Here is a 17,038-nt window from a genome sequence, read left to right on the forward strand (position 1 = left end):
AAAGTAATGAAAGGGGTATCCTTACTCATTACACTCATCTTAAAGGAATATTTTCATAAAGTTTGGGAACTTACAAGTGACAGATTTAATAAAAAACAATGTTTCAGAGTCTAAGATATCTTTACTTTTGGTGTCTAATGTAGGTCAGCCATCTGAAATCACTGGATCTTATATTTCCCTCGTAGCATCTTTCTGTGGTTGTGGTTGTTTTCCTTCCTGATAAACATCCACATCTTTCAAACTTTTATCAGTTTCAACTGAATGAACTTTCCCAGGAGGCCAAGAACCTTTTGAGGAACTCAGGAACTGAACCTGCATTTTGCCCCGAGGAAACATCCACACAGTTTAGTTCCTGTAAGATTGTTCCAGCCCTGCAGCGGACATAGTACTTGTCAAATGTTTACAGGGCAGAATTTTGCTGTTTGTTCAAACGCAAACCCCTTGCAACTGAATTTTTTTGTGCACTGCATTATTCACAAAACAAAGAAGTGCTCTTGTACTGATATAAGGATGAGAGTAGGACATTTCTTGTTGTTTGTTTACATTAAAAACACTTTTTGTTGTACAAGACAAAGACAGTGCACTGGTCGACAGAGCTAGAGAGTGAATGAGAGAGAGAAAGAGGCAATAAAAAAACAAAGGAAGTGAAATAAAACTTTGCTGAAAATAACACTTCACTAGCTGCCTCCATTTTTATGCCTGTGACTGGAGGCATAATGTTGTTTAGGGCCTCTGTCTTATTCTCGTGAGAGCCATATCTTGGGATCATCTTGAAGGGAAATTCTTCAAATTTGGCATAATTGTCCACTTGGACTCAAGAAAGAACTGATTAGACTTTGATGACCTCACGAAATATGTTTTAGGCCAAACCTCCAAATTTCATACTAACTTATATTTTTTTCTTCTTCTCCGGAGTCCATAGCGGGCTCACTTTTGGGAATATACTGGAGATATACTGGTATCATATGAAACAAGAAGATCTAAGGAATCTATAGGCAACAGGATATCGTGTCGCCAAGTTGTTGAAATAACGCTGCAAAGTTAATCTATTTGGACACAAAATACAGTTTAACAGTTAAATCGCGATATATTGTATCGCAATACTCACCATATTGCAAAATGCTTAAAATCGCAATAATATCATTTCATGTCTCAACTATCGGGATAAAATCGTATCGTGACACCTCTACTAACTTATTCAGGACTTTGCATTGCAAAATTTCATGGGACACCTATGACTTCAAGTGAGGACAACCTGATTGGTGACTCTAATCCTAGTTGTCCACCTTAAAACTGTGATATTAGATCTTCTGTGCTAAAGATGATGAAGATGTTTGTAAAGCAATCAAGTTTCATCCAAAAACACATCTAATACCTTTCATTACATTTCTTTAAAGTCTTCACTACATGTATAAGATGTGTCTGGAGAAATTGAAGTTCAAGTAGCATAGAAATACAAATGCAATTAAAATAAACAATCGACAGTAAGCAAAAAAAAACCAGTACACTATTAAAGTACATACATGTAAAAAGATCAGTTAAATAAATGTATAGAACTGTATGGAGGATGGATATAGATAAATAAATATAGAGGAATGTATGGCATTGTGTTTTGTACAGTGGATAAATGACCAAATAAGATTCATTAAGATAAATTGAGTGGATGGCGAAGGCAAACAACCGTGAGGCAATAATTATAATTTAATCAGTCATGGGACATATTTACCTAATATTCATGGCTCCTCAGAGGCAGTAGAAACGCTGTCAGGAATGCGCAAAAAGAACGTTTAGTCCCTGAGTTTAGTTCCTCTGGTTCCTGGAACTTGGCCACATTTTGTAAAACAGGCTTTCAACTTGTAGTCTGTAACTCTGTGTGTGATGTAAACTTTGTGCAGCCTAATTCTGACCTTATCCCCAAAACTAATGGTTAAATAATGACCCTGAAACTGAAACATAAACATCAGCACTGACACACACTGAACTGAACTGTACAGTAGCAGCTCGACTCCCTCACAGCTGCCAGGAATGTGGGTCAGACCTCTTGTATTTTATCCCAGCTGTCCTTTATTTCTCAATCTGTCCTCTCGGTTGTGCACTTCCATTATTCAGTCCACAAACACACACACGCACAATCATCTTCCATCATGTTTGACCTGGGTCACTGCCATCCATCAAGAAGTGCGAAAACACCATCTTCTTTTGACTCAAAGAGGCTTCTGACCTTGTTTTGGAGACTCGAAGATTGGAGTGTGTGTTGGTCAGTCACTCTGTTCACGATAGGTGTAGAGGTTGTTGTTGTTGTGTGAGGGTGTGGCCGTGCTGTGACATATATGCTTAGCTTTAGGTTTTCTGTCTGCTGGGGCCAACTTGGCTCATTTCACAGCCCGCTCTGAGAAACTGGTTCAGGGATCTCACAGGGCCGTCAGCTCTGAAGGACGGCAGGCTAAAAGCGAAGACAGCTTTATTTAATCTGATGTTTCAAGGTTCCTTGAAATAGCTTTGAGATCATGATTCACTTCCATGATCTGATGTATTTCTGAGCAGGGACCTATGGACAGCAGGGACTTGTTTTAAGTGAAAAGAGTTTAACAGTCCCCGGACAAAAAGCGGCCAGCATTTTTCAGGGCACATACAAGGGTGGTGTAATCAAATTTTCTTTTCAATGACATTTTCTCATATATGTCTACAGTCATGGAAAAAAAATATTAGACCACCCTTATTTTCTTCAATTTCTTGTTCATTTTAATTCTTGGTACAACTGAAGGTATATTTGTTAGAAAAATTTGCTTGAAAATTATAATGATAACTACAAAAATAGCTCATAAGAGTTTAATTTAGGAGCTGATATCTAGCCATTTTCCATGTTTTTTTAAATAATGATTTTGGTTATTATCAAGAAAACCATTGGAAATTGCTTTTTGCTATATATAAAAAGCTATTTTTGTTGTTATCATTATATTTGTCCAAACAAATGTATTTATGACATTTGGGTGTCAAAATCTATCATTGAAGGGCAGTTTTAAGTGAAGCAGTTATCAGATGATATGCTGTTACAGATCCGTTCTCTACTGTATGTACAATGTAATTTCACTGGTTCTTTGTAAAGGCCAACAACACCTACATAACACACAATGAGTCAGCACAGCTGGACGTCCAGCAGAGGTTTTAGAGAGAGGGAGAGAGAGAGAGCTCAACATGCCAGAGGGTTAAAAACCATCATTATGCAGCAACGGAGCAGCTAAAGATAGCTGATGCCATTAAGCTCCGCTGCTCAGAGTGAAGGATATGAGTCTTATCCAGGTCAGAAACACAGAATAGAGAAGAAGCAGTGCAGCTCTGCCCTCACTTTGTGTCCCCACACTTCTCTCTACACAGTCATCAAGTTTGACCGACAGTACTGAAGGCTGAAATGTCACTCAGGTCAAATACTGATGTGACAAAACAACAGCTTTGTGCGTTCCTGTGACATTTCTTCTGGGTTTTTTCCTGAACGGATTCGACTCATTCGTGTAAACTGAAACTCAGATGTCAAGCAACACATTTGAACTCACTGGACCTGTCCTTAACATCCAAACACACTACTGAGGTATTTAGTTGTATTATTGATCAATAGAAAAATCATTTTTTGATATTTAATTGAATAATCCTATGGACTCGCAAAGTGGGAGGAAATCTTTCATGTGTCCCTGGCTCCTGAAGTGAAAAATCCCTGAACAACTGCATCAGAAAATATCTGGTTCTTTGATTAAAAAGTGAGGGGGAACCAGCATGGGTCCATAAAAATGATGAACAGAGAGCAGATTTAACAGTAAAAAATAAAATCTGCAGCTTAAGTTAATCTACTTTATGACTCGGGTCAATTCAATAAGGGTTTGTTTCACTTTGGTGATTTAAAAGGTTAACTCTGATTCACAAAAGTCACACAATTACACGATGGAGTCCAGCATCTCCTGTGTTCTGTGAGGTAAAATGACTACTCAGAGGAGTGGCTTTGAATAAAGAATAGAACAGCTTCAGTTCCCGACTGATGACAGGGTATAGCGTTGAAAATATAACGTACAATTAAACTGATACAGATTGTCTCAAATTGATCTATCTACTTTATTTGTATACCACTTTTCATACAAAAGAAATGTAACACAAAGTGCTTTGCATATAAAAGAAAAAAAGGGGGGAAAAATAAATAAAACATAAAAACAAGTAAACACCCTCCACTCAAAACCAATTCTCCACCCCTGACCCTCCATCCTTCCATCCCATCCCATCCCATCCCAGATCAAATAAATAAAAATAAAGTCAGGTAAGATAAAATAAAAAACAAAAGTAAATAATATTAATAACAATAAAAAGTAGTAAAGCTAGATATAATAATAATACTAATTAAAAAGTAAAGCATGATAAAAAAATTTACATATATAAACATCAACTAATAGATAATAGCAAATAAATAAATAAAAGAGAAGATGTTTTAACTTTAATTAAGATGCATGAGCAGAAAAATATTTAAATATGGTCCAAGTAAAAGCCAAATCAAAAAGATAAGTCTTAAGTCTTACATTCAGCTGCTGCCCCTGTCCACAGCAGTACATTGTTTAGCTCCTGTCTGCTTCTCCAAACTGGAGGCGTGTCGACCGCCATCTACTGTAGATAACACACTGACTATTGACTACCTCAACCCCACTTAAAAAATACAAACTATCCCTTTAAGCAACATTGAGGATTTCATTAAAAAAACAAAACTTGAAATGGGAATGCGGACTCTACTGTGACTCTACTGTGACTCTACTGACATCACTTACCAAGCATATGTGACATTGATTAAGAAACGTTTCCAATTCTATTCAGGAAACAAACGTCACAGTAACGCATGCTGCTGTTGTTTTGTCACATTGGTCCATAAGTTTATGACCTTGGTGACATTTCAGCCTTCAGTGCTGACGGTCAAACTTTATTACTGTATACCAAAGAGTCTGGTGACTCAAAGTGAAGGCAGAGCTGCTTCTTATCCATTCTCTGTTTCTTAGCCTGAAAAATATGTGGATTTTTCTTCTTTTCCCTTTTTTAAGGAATTATATAGTAGATATCTTTAATTTTTTGACGTCTTTTTGCAAAACCAGCAGCCAAAACCAATTCACATAAAAAGATCCACTGATAATAATATTGTCATTCCTATTAATTAAGAAATAATACATTCAATCAAGAAATGTGTCTGTTCATCACATTTCCACAATAAGTGGCTCAACACTGGAGGGACAGATTGTACCTTGACGGTGTTGGGACACACTGTCGTCCGGCTGGATTAACCTCTGTGTGTGTGTGTGTGTGTGTGTGTGTGTGTTGGAGGCCGTAAGAGGCTTAATCCACCCGTCTTTGAAATCTGTGACGCATCTCACTTCCTCTGTATGCATATCTCTCTCATACATTCTGTTCCTCTGTTTCTCACACCTCTCTCGCTGTCGTTCCCTCACTCAGTCAGTGGAGAAATGATCTCTTTACTTTGCTACATTATTCTTCTTTTACATTTTGGAGGCAAATGCACTTTTTCTACCTCCACTACATTTATTTGATGGCTTAGTTTCTTTGCAGATTTAGCCTATTAATACAAAATATTAATCGCCTTATAAACCATGATATATTCTTATAGGTTAACTCCTTAGTGGCGGGTTGAGTTTCAGGGGATGAAATGATGCTCCTAAATAAGGTGAAAATTTTAGTGAGGGAAAACTGACAACACTCTTGACCTCTGGTGGGGTCAGTGGACTCTATGGGTGCCTACAATTCTCCTCTTTACAGACATGACTACTTTACGCAGTTTTTTTTCAATGCAGCCTATTATATTTGAATATTTCCGCATACTGGGGTCCCTGTACTGGAGTCTGACGTTAGTCCACATAGCAGCCATTTCATTGCAGTGAGAGCAATTTTTTAAACTTGACCTCACTGTATAAAATGAGCTGCTGTGACCTCTAGGATAATCACAGCCTCATGAAACTTTACAACTACAAACTGGAGACCTAGAACATTAGGATGTATAGCTTCCCTCGATATATTTATGATAAGGGGATTTCTCAGCAGTTTAGAGAACAGACATATATGACTCTGCATAATGAGTGCTTTCACCTTAAGTAGTTTAAGTATATTTTGAAACAAATACTTTTACTGTAGTAAGAACTACTACTTTACTATACTTAGTAGCATTGCTACCTTTGCTCCAGTAAGACATCTGAATACCTTTGCAGTAAATCTGTACATTATTCCAACTGGGTCAAACCTCATGACTTTCACTGCACCTCCACCACACGTGCAGCTGGGGCAGATTTTCTCTCAGCCTACATCCTCTGAGCAGAAATAATCCGCAGACTTCATTCACGGCGTGATTTTCGATCCAGGATATACTGTACTGCACTGTATTCAATTCACAGGTATTATGCATTGACGTGATAATCCCCGACGTTTTTATACAAATTAATTTCTGAGGCTCCAGTGTGTGACACTGAATATCATTCAGCCTGCAGTCACGTCTCGTACCAAACTAAAGTAGAAATGCAACATTTAAAGAAGTCTTCAATTCAGAATAGTTGAATGGTTGAAAATAATAAATATATAAATAGGAATTGCTTTTTTTGCTAATATGGCAGATAATTACATCTAAATTAATAATTTTAACCACAGTCATGACATTATGTGTTGCTTTTTAACCATCACAATCACATTTTTTAAAGTATATATATATATATATTTATAGTTTATGCATAGCTTCCTTACGCTCGCTCCATCAGGCCAACCCTCTCATGCATTAATAATGGTGACGACTAGAGTAGTGAATCATCAGAGGCCCCACGATACGATTGTATCCCAATACTTGAGTCACGACACGATATTATTGCGATTTTAAGCATTTTGCGAAATGGTGAGTATTGCAATACAATATATTGCGATTTAACTGTTTAACTGCATTTTGTGTCCACAAAATTGAAGTCAATCAAGAATTGTTTTGTCACATAACAGAAAATTCTCAGTCTATTCATCTCACTTCAGTCTTTTTCCACAATGAGAGTCAAACCCACAGACTGACCAACAAAGTATTCAGTGAAACTGAACTGAACTGATATCAAACATGTATGGACGACAACAACTGCAGCATTTTCTCAAACTTTCCTCAACTTTAAGCTTCACTGCTCTGAATTTTTTTGAATGAAACATAAAAAAAGTCTAACTTTGCAGCGTTATTTCAACAACTTCCCGACACGATACCCTAACACATGGTGCCTATAGATTTCTTAGATCTCCTAGTTTCATATGATACCAGTATCTCCAGTATATTCCTAAAAGTGAGCCCGCTTATATGGTGAAAATACTGACAGCCTGCAGGCGCTAAATATTGATACATGGCGGCCATGAATCGTTATAGTATTGCCACGTAAAATATCCCAACACTCTGCTGTATCGATTTTTACCCCACCTCTAGTGACAGCCAAAATGCCAAACTTGAGGCTACGAGACAGTAGTCCACAAACCAGTGGGTGGTGTCCTGGCCCACGTCTTTTATACAGTCTACACTCCTTGAATACACGTACATCCTCACAGTCACAGTTGGTGTTGTGTCAGAGTGTGACTTTGTGGTTCTATTTCTCTCCGTAGTTGACAGGACTGAGTGTGACCAGTGGGGTTGACCAGATGGTGGCGCTACACACGTCCTCCCAGGATGACGTCCTGCTGTGTCTGCAGCGAGGGGAGCTGTGCACCAACCAGGACCGAGTGGGCGAGCTGGTGGGAGCGTTGGTGGACCACTTCACACGGTCAGTTCACACAAACAGACACTGTTAAACTTTATCCTGTGGCTTCCTGCTTGGCTTGGACTGAAGTCTGTGAAAGCCTCAGATGCCAATTACAACTCGGAGTCTAAAAGAGTTTGGATGCTGTGGAAACATAATAAAAAACAAATTTAGTGATTTGCAAATCTTTTAAATCCTGAATTCAATTAAATGCAGTACAAAGACACAATGTCTTTTAATTGGTAGACTTTTGTTTTTTGTAAATATATGCACTCATTCTGATTTTATGCATTCTGGGAGGAGGTTTCTAATCGGGGTTGTATTTTCAGGGACATCTCACTCTTTAATTCAGGACCTCTGTGCAGGATTTCTATTTATAAAAGCCTCTCTCTGCTCCCGACCTGTGATGATGTGACCTGGAAACACAAACAACACTATAGTTGAATATGAAATAAATTCCAATTTCAGTTTCTCTAAAAGCTCAATCTGGAGCAAACCATTAATATTTTTCTCAACAATTTGACACCAAAAGCATTCAGAAAAAACAGCCGTCAAAGTTCTATATCATCTGTTCTTTGCAGGGTCAACATATCAAAATGACCAGGCCAGTGTTTGAAGAAATTATATATATTTTGAGACACGTATTGGTTGTTTTGGGACGCGACATGAATTGTTGGGTAGGCACTGGCCAGGCAGTTTTTACCTGCAGGACCACAACTAAATGAATCCCTCTAATATTACTTTTTTTCAGTACCACATCTTATATAAGAATACAAACATTGCAGCACACTGTTAAACATATTGTACCTGTTTGATTGAAAATAGACAGACAACAAAAAATGGCAATTACAACAAAACGATGCAAAAAAAACAAACAATGCTCCATAGCAATAAAATTGACTAAAATGTTCTGTTTTTTTGCACCTACAATTTTCACAAAACACAATCTCTTTGATGTCAAAAAGTGACATCAGACAAATCATAAAACTATCTAAACTATAATTCATTTTAGTGGTGTACAGTACCCCGAAGTAATGGTTCACAGCTAGTTCGGTTTTAATTTATTTTGAATAGACAGTCTTGGTTTGACTGACTGACAACTTTGGTAAACTATTTACGTTATTCAGAAGCACCGCAGGAACATGCAAAGATTTGTTTATCCAGAAAAAGAAAATATAAAATATATATATTCTAATCATTTATTTGTTTGTTTGTTATAAAATGACATGGGTTTCCATTAGATCCAAACACTAGATAAGTTGATTTCTCTCATTCGAAAACTTTCATCAGAGAGGATAAATTAATTATTGATTATGAAGTGATTGTTCGGAGAGAAAACATGCAGCTTTTCGGGTCTCAGTGTCACACAAATAAACAACACGGCATCAGATTCAGAGTTACCGGTCAAAGACCCCGACTAAAAATGAAGTCTATTAATGCAGCATAACAATTACGCAAATCGTACTCTTGGCATTTATCACTGTCGTAGTTGTCGGTGTCTGCTCCCCACTCTGAATAACTGCTGTGAAATGAATCAGTCACGCTGACATTTATCACATTTATCACTCGGAACCTGATTTGTCATCGCTGTTTATAAACCTGATTCACATCCACCCACATTCGTCTCTGCCAGACTTCATTTGAATGGCACAAGTTTTTCACACACAGCAGACTGTTTTGGTTGTAGTGCGTGTGTTAATGTGTGCGTGGGTATGTGTGTGTGTATGTGTGAGTGGGTGTCTTGTTGTAAGTACGGCCCGCAGAGACCCAGTCTGCAGTGATTGGTCTCCCTAAGTATTAATCCTCCAAATCCTGCCAGGACCACAATGAGTGACGTAAAGGCAGAGGGGGAAAAATACAAACAAACACAGAGTGGAGCACGTCTGGTGGAAAGTCATCGTGCTTTATGCCAAAATCCCTCAAAACACTCCACATCCTTATAGTTTGGACTCATTATTCTGAGGTTTTATCCCTAAAAAAGGAGTATGAAGGTTAATTCTTGAAGGTAAAATGTTTCTGAAGCTTTTAGCCACTAAGCATGATAGAGAATACTTAGAATACTTGGCCCCATGGTAACAAACTAGAATCTCAGTTTATTCATTTTCTTTGATCTCTTTTTAGTTCAAGGCCTTTCTCCCAAGAGACCGTATTAAAATCAATATAGTATACATGCACACATCATGTTTATATAAGCACATGATTATAGATACTAAGACAAATTTACATAATCATTAACCCACCTTATACACTCACACACACTTACATAGACTTCTGCAATGCACGCATACTGGCTGCAATAACCAGCAACTACTACACTGCAGAAGACCATTAGAAGTGGCTGAAAGCTCTGGAAACGCCAAGTGAGTGGGAAGGGAGAATTTCAGTCGCCTAATTTGATCTATCGGTGTTTTATTGCATTATTTCAAATCTGTTAGAAATCAAATGTTACAGAAAAATGTATGTTAATTGGATAAAAAAAGTTTGAAGACTGAAGTTTAACTGTTAATGGAAGTGCTGCAGCTAACAGTCATTTCCATAATCAGTCAATTGCCAGGTTATTATCTAGATGAATTGTTTTGTCTATAAGATACCAAAAGGTAAAACAGATAGAGAAAGTAATGATGATGAAATAACCAGCTAACCAGCTAAAACTACAATAGCACAAAATGTTTCACATGGAAAAGGATTTTTGTTGCACTACTCCATGAAATGTGAAAGCTTCATTCATTCATTCATTCATTCATTCATTATCCTTAACTGCTTATCTGAACTCTGGTCTCAGGTCAGTCTGTTCACACATTGGCAATAAAAACAGATTTTTACATGTAAAAAGTTATATATAGAACCTCTACGCAGTCTAACACCAATCAACAGTCTTGCAATAAATCTAGTCTTCTGTTCTTCTAATATTTTGTGCACCCCATTTATATCTGCATTTGTGTCGGCTTCTTTTCAATAATCCTGTTATATATCAGTGAAAATTTGTGGAACATTATTCATAGTCAAGAGCCAGTTTTATGTTTTTATGTGATTTCTGGTGCCATGCAGAGGGAAAACATCAAACGAGCTGTCAGCTCACTGACATCAGTGTGATGTTACTTCTAATTTTGTTTCTGCAGCTCAGAGGCCGGGCAGGCGGCAGCCGCATGAGGGTGTGTGTTCCCACTTTTATGAGTCTTACTGTGTGTATGTTCAGCTTGCTGATCCCAGATCCCCAGTGAGGCTTTTGTGGGTTTTATGAGTCTTAGACTTTTGGTCTGGGTTTGGGGTTTTTTTAGGGGGGAGGGTATCTGCATCACCGGGGTCCCTGCAGCAGCTGCGTGGCTGTGGTCGGGGTGCGGCGCAGAGGAGAGTCGACAATCAGGAGTCAGTTTCAGCCCTCTGCCTGTCTTTGTGCCACCATCTGCGGTGAATGGAGGAGGTCGCGACCTCAACTCATGAGACAAAGTCAGGGGTGAACTGTGTAAGTGTGTGAGCATGTGCGAGAGGGGAGAGGAGCATGACAACACACAAACACACTCCTCTTGTGCTTCCTTCTGTCAGGAAATGAGATCCCAGACTTTAGAAGTCACGCGCACATCAATTTTAGTTTATGAGGTTTGGAGATTGGTCAGGGGAGGAACAGTCAATAGAGTGATTGTTATTTTTTCTTCTCATCTCTTTAAATCAGACACGAGAGACTGGATCAGAGAGTGTGTGAGTGTTTGGTGGCACAGTGAGTTGTACAAAACTGGGTCAGCGAAGGCAGCGTTAGAGGCACAAGGTAAAATCTGACTTCAAAGCCGCTCCGTGTTGTCGGTGAGGACTAGCGAAGACAAGCTGTCTGGTTTTCTGTCATGTCACATCCGTGTCTCGTTCCCTCGGCAGAGCTCATTCCTCCCCTTTCTCCTCTTTCCTGTACCTCATCCTCTCATCCCGTCTCTGCTTTCTCTTCCTGTCACCTGGGCCCGAGCTGTCAGCATGAATGAGGCGTGTGTCTGTGCCGGTATGTGTCTCTTTACTGTGTGTGTATTTTGGAGGGGGTTGGACTTGTGGACCATCTGCTGGGACAGCTGGGGGAGTATGAGTGGGCTAAAGGCAGGATTTAGGGTATGATCTACCCCGGCCTAAAAGATTGAGGAGGATTCTTTTTTCTTAAAAGGCAATTTGGGGATTTTATTATCTTATTGATCACGACCAGACACTGTTTACTGGGTAGAATAGAAGTTTATGTATCAGCTGAGATGCTTCACCAAAAATTGTAGCAGTTTGGTGAAATTTGTAAAACTTTATGTGCAAGTTTTTATCTCCTGTCTCTATATTTAGTGTTTTTCAATTTCTTTGCAAAGTGAAATATATTTTTACAAATTAAAACTAACTAGTAATTCACAAATCCAACCCATGTAGCCTTACCTATACTGTACAATTTATGTTGTTGTGTTTTTTTGAGTTGCCACCACAACAAACAACCATATCTTTATTTACAATTCTGCCATCAATAGCAGAGGTATTCAATTAAAACTGTAAAAACTGTAGACAGAAATGAGCAGTTCTGTTGCTTCATACTGTCATCTCTCTCCCATTTCTCTATGGTGCTGTTCTTTCAAGTGAATGCAGGAAGCAAACGATTTGATTGGCTTAATTTAGTAAAGCTACTGCCGTATTAACTGGATTAGGAAAGACAAATGCTCTTATTAATTCCCATAAATTTATCAGAAGTTGTTCACAGGTCTGCATAGAACTGTCTCAGATCTGTGGCGATGAATCCAAACTGTCGTTACTTCTCACACAGTTTGGTGTCATGATTGTTTTGCACAGATTGTTTCATGTTTTACTTTTAGTGAAGACAACAACATTAGTCTAGATTACTATCCGGTCATGCAGTCGGTCAGCTGGTGTATTTTATGAACGGCCATTTATTTCCACATTTTCACACAATAACAGATTATAATAAACACCCTTAGTATATATGCTATAGCTGCAATGAAACAAATAAGCCACACGTGCTGGTTTTATACCTCTTAAATGTAAAAAATGTATGTTTTTCTTTGTCATGCATGATGATAAACTGAAGAGCTTTGGATTTTTGCTTAAACATACCGTTTGAAAACATCACTCTGGACATGTTTCACTATTTTCTGACAATTTATTGACAAAACATTTAAGCAAGATAATGAAGTAATGAAAATAATACGTAGTAAAACGTATAATAATAGTAGTTGCAGCCCTAACATATATAAAGATTGCTTTTTTCTCTCCCTGTAAAACATTAAAATATTGCAGATGAATCATACTCCTCAGTGTCATTTGGGGTGACCAGCCGTTAGCTTGTGGGCAAAGCAGCTACTCTGTTCCATTTGCCTTTTATTTATTTCCATTTACTCTCATCTCTTGGTCTCCTAGCTTCTCTCTCCTTATGCAGCATTTTCTAAATCAGCACTTTAAGTTATGAATATGGAAAGACCTGGAACGGTGTTGCATTAATAGCAATCTTCTGGGTCACCCCCTCCCTTCCCAGGGAAGAAGCAAGAAAACGAGGAGGAGAGAAAAACAAGATTTCATTAACCTCAAAGCATATGTGAGAGGTCTTGTGATGTGGCTTTAATGACCACAGACACACAGTGACCTGTTCCTGATGTCCAAGGACTTGTTGACTTTCTTGATTGACCTCATTGGACGTCAACAGTTTGTCGGTTACTGAAGGCCGTTTCTATTCTAAATTCACTTTTTAGGTCGTTGGAGGCGTCATCCAAAGCCTGAAATAGCCTCCTCTGTTTCTCTGCCTCCTCTTTTTTTTCCTCCCTCAGTGGCTGTCCTCAATGTGTTCGTCTCTCGGCCGGGGAGGCAGCTCCTGCTCTGAACTCTACCTCGGTCAGCTCGTCCACTCCGCTCACTTCCTGTCCCTGGTTTTGTCTTTTTCTTTTTATGGTTTTTCCACTTTGCAGCTTCTGGTCTGGTTCTATTTTTGGTTTCATCCATGGCAGAGGATCAGTGATCAAGCAGTGTTGATCATATGGAGAGTAACGAGTGGTGGATTGTAACTAATGCCCTGTTTCTACTGCATGCTACTCCACAGCTCAACTCAACTTAGCTCGCTCTTTTTTGGCTTTCCATTATCAAAAGTTGTGGATAAGACCTGGTACAATTTTTGTGTTACATTCACATTGAGATCCCAAGTGACCTGAGTCGATATTAGAAGGTGGAGTTAAAACACTGATTGGTCAAAGAGAATCGTCCCTCCACAAACTCCATTTTTTTACAGCCAGGCTACTGTCATCAGTGGTGGAAAAAGTATTCAGATCTCTTACTTAAGTAAAAGTACTAATACCACACTGTGAAATTACTCCACTACAAGTAAAAGTCCTGCATTGAAAATCTTACTTAACTAAAAGTACAGAAGTATCAGCATCAAAATGTACTTTAAGTATCAAAAGTAAAATAACTTGTTATGCAGAATGGAAGCACTCCGATTGTTTTATATATTCTAAATTAGGGCTGGGCGTTATGGACCAAAAGTCATATCCTGATATATTTAGGCTGAATATAGATATACGATATATATCCCGATATTTTTTATGGCAAAGTGAGAGCAAATGTTCAGTCAAAGTCAAAGCCAAATATCACATGTCACAAGTAGTTTTGTTGAAACTGTTCATCTTAGTGAACATAAATACTGTATAACAACAGGAGTACCTTTTTTTTTTTTTTTTTAATCAAAGCTCCATAAAGTGCACGTTTAAGTAAAAAAACATCTTAAATTAAAATAGCCTATGAAATAAAATAGGCCAATGTTTTTTCTGAAACAAATATATCATATGAGAAAAGAATAACAAACATTACAAAAGAACTAAATATGACAAACTCTAATAAGGGCAGCATTTATATATAAAATAAAAAAATAAAAAAAGAACTACATCAATATATGTGATTTGGTCTAATTCCATGTCACATTTAAAAATGTATAGATATATTTTTTATACTGATATATTGCCCAGCCCTATTCTAAATTGATTATTAGATTATTTGTATTGATGCATTTATGTAAGCAGCATTTTAATTTTGTTAAGGTAGGGCTAATTATAGTTAGTCATAAATGTCTTGCAGGCCTTGAACTTGAATTGAAGTACATATTCCGAATGAAACGCATACTTCACAGAGTGGTATAAGTACTCTTGTTTAATTAAAGGACCTGAAAATGTTGTGTGGCGACAGCTTTTAGCCCAGGTGGTCATAGATAGTGTATATTAACACTGACCTATTTCCTGCTCAGTTCTCATACAGCTGGCAGGTCATGTGGTTCAGTGATTTAGCCTGAATTACATCCGGTCTGCAGCGTGTTGACTGACTGCCATCAGCATGTGTGAACAATTCAAATATGTTTTCATCCCAACACGTACATTTCCATGACATATAAGCACATTAGAGTTCAGCATCTATAAACAGAGCTGGCACCAAATGCAGTTGCAGTGTTTTAATGAGTCCGTCTTCAGACGATTAACAGTTTTCATGCCTATATGCAGCTGTTAAAATGCACATGAATATGGATAAATAAACCCTCACAGTAATAAAAAATAAGTTGTTTTGTTTTATAGTCGCATGACCCATATAATGTCCTGTAAATATTCAATCCTACATGCTCCAAATAAACGTATTGCTCATTTTTCTCCGTACACAAATGCACAGAGCTGCCTGTGGACATATAAGTGACTTACAAAAGCCTCATTCAGACAGGAATAATATTACAGGAGGAAGTGGGTAGTAAAATAATAAAAGTTGTCCTTCCGGATGTCATTTTAGCTGCTGGCAAATTACAAGAGCTGTGCGAGAAAATCATGTGACCTTTACAGTACAATACTAAGTATTGTATTTCATATTAGTTTTATCTTCCAGTAAATATTTTGCTGTAATGTTATCCCCCACATGAACAGTAATAAAAAACGACCTAGATGTCTCTTCCAATGTGCTTTTATAGTACTATATAGTACTGATAGGGGCTGATATCTGCAACAATGTTAATACATGAAACTTAATGAACATCATCAGTTCAGCTAAACCCAGTTAAACCAGCAAAGACGGAGTCAACTGTATCAGACACACTGTCACACTGTGTGCTGAAACTGTAAACGCAGTTCAATGTATAAATTCAAAGACACACTGTTGAATCGAAGTGTCCCTCTGGTCTGGACTTAAATTACAGGAGGACCAGTGACTTAGCTGAATAACAGGAGGTAATTAGGGCTGTAATTATTACTGGGACAGAGGGTTGAAAAATCACAGACATGTGCTCTCTGACCAGTGCAGGTTATAGAAAACAAAGTTCCATCGGAATGAGGCTGAAAAATGCAGTCATGTATTATATATTATTGTATTTACAATGTAAGATGCTGTGCAAGTTGCTGACATGAGTCATTTAGTTACAGTTAGTAATTGCCTCTCACTACTTACTAAGGAAAGTAACTTTTGCATAACCTTTAAGCACCATTTATTTATATGAAAACAGATTTAAATAAAGAATAAGTAGGGAAAAATAAATGGCTAAATAAACATAATTGTGGTTCAGTTTCAGTCAATTGCTGACAATAACATTTCTAAATAATGCCAAGCAACATTTTCTGCAATATGTATTGTGTAAAAAAAGTTCTCATAACAGCACATTTCGGACAGCACAGGTGCATCTCAATAAATTAGAATATGATGGAAAAGTCCATTTCTAGTAGTTCAAGTCAAATAGCCCCAACCAAGTATTGAGTGCATATAGATAGACATACTTTTCAGAGGCCAACATTTTTTGAGACACAGAATTTTAGGTCTTCATTAAATGTAAGCCATAGTCATTATAATTAGAAGAAATTAAATAAATAATACATGAAATGTTTCATTCTGTGTGTAATGGATCTATATAATGTGTTATTTCCACTTTTTGAATTGAATTACTGACATCAACTTTTTTTATGATATTCTCATTTATGGAGATGCACCTGTACACTGATACCGATATTGGCCGATAATATCTGTCAACAGATATATCTGTCTGGCTCTAGTTTTTGGTACCCATCCCTATCAGGCAGATACTGATATGATATGTGGGAAGGACTTGACAGTATGATGGGTTGGGTGGGAAACATCAAGCGTGTAGTAAAACACTCTGGGACAGTGAATACTTTACATCATATTTTCCCGATGAGCTCATTCCCACACGTTTACATCAAAGACACTCTGTGGAGGAGCACATTTTATAAAGATGTCCTCACTGGTGCCTCGGTTGTTAAATCTCTGGGACTTTC

At 37.8% G+C, this 17,038-nt stretch overlaps 1 protein-coding gene across 1 annotated transcript in view; it reads left to right on the forward strand.

Moving 5' to 3' along the window:
• Positions 1 to 17,038, forward strand: part of myo1g (myosin IG) — a 50,094-nt gene that overhangs the window by 27,155 nt on the left and 5,901 nt on the right. Inside the window, exon 21 of the mRNA XM_059350033.1 lies at positions 7,642 to 7,799. Within this exon, the coding sequence (XP_059206016.1) occupies positions 7,642 to 7,799 (158 nt within the window). The remainder of the gene's footprint in view (positions 1 to 7,641; positions 7,800 to 17,038) is intronic.

The sequence above is a fragment of the Centropristis striata genome, chromosome 14, assembly GCF_030273125.1.
Source record: "Centropristis striata isolate RG_2023a ecotype Rhode Island chromosome 14, C.striata_1.0, whole genome shotgun sequence".
In the NCBI taxonomy this organism is placed as follows: domain Eukaryota; kingdom Metazoa; phylum Chordata; class Actinopteri; order Perciformes; family Serranidae; genus Centropristis; species Centropristis striata.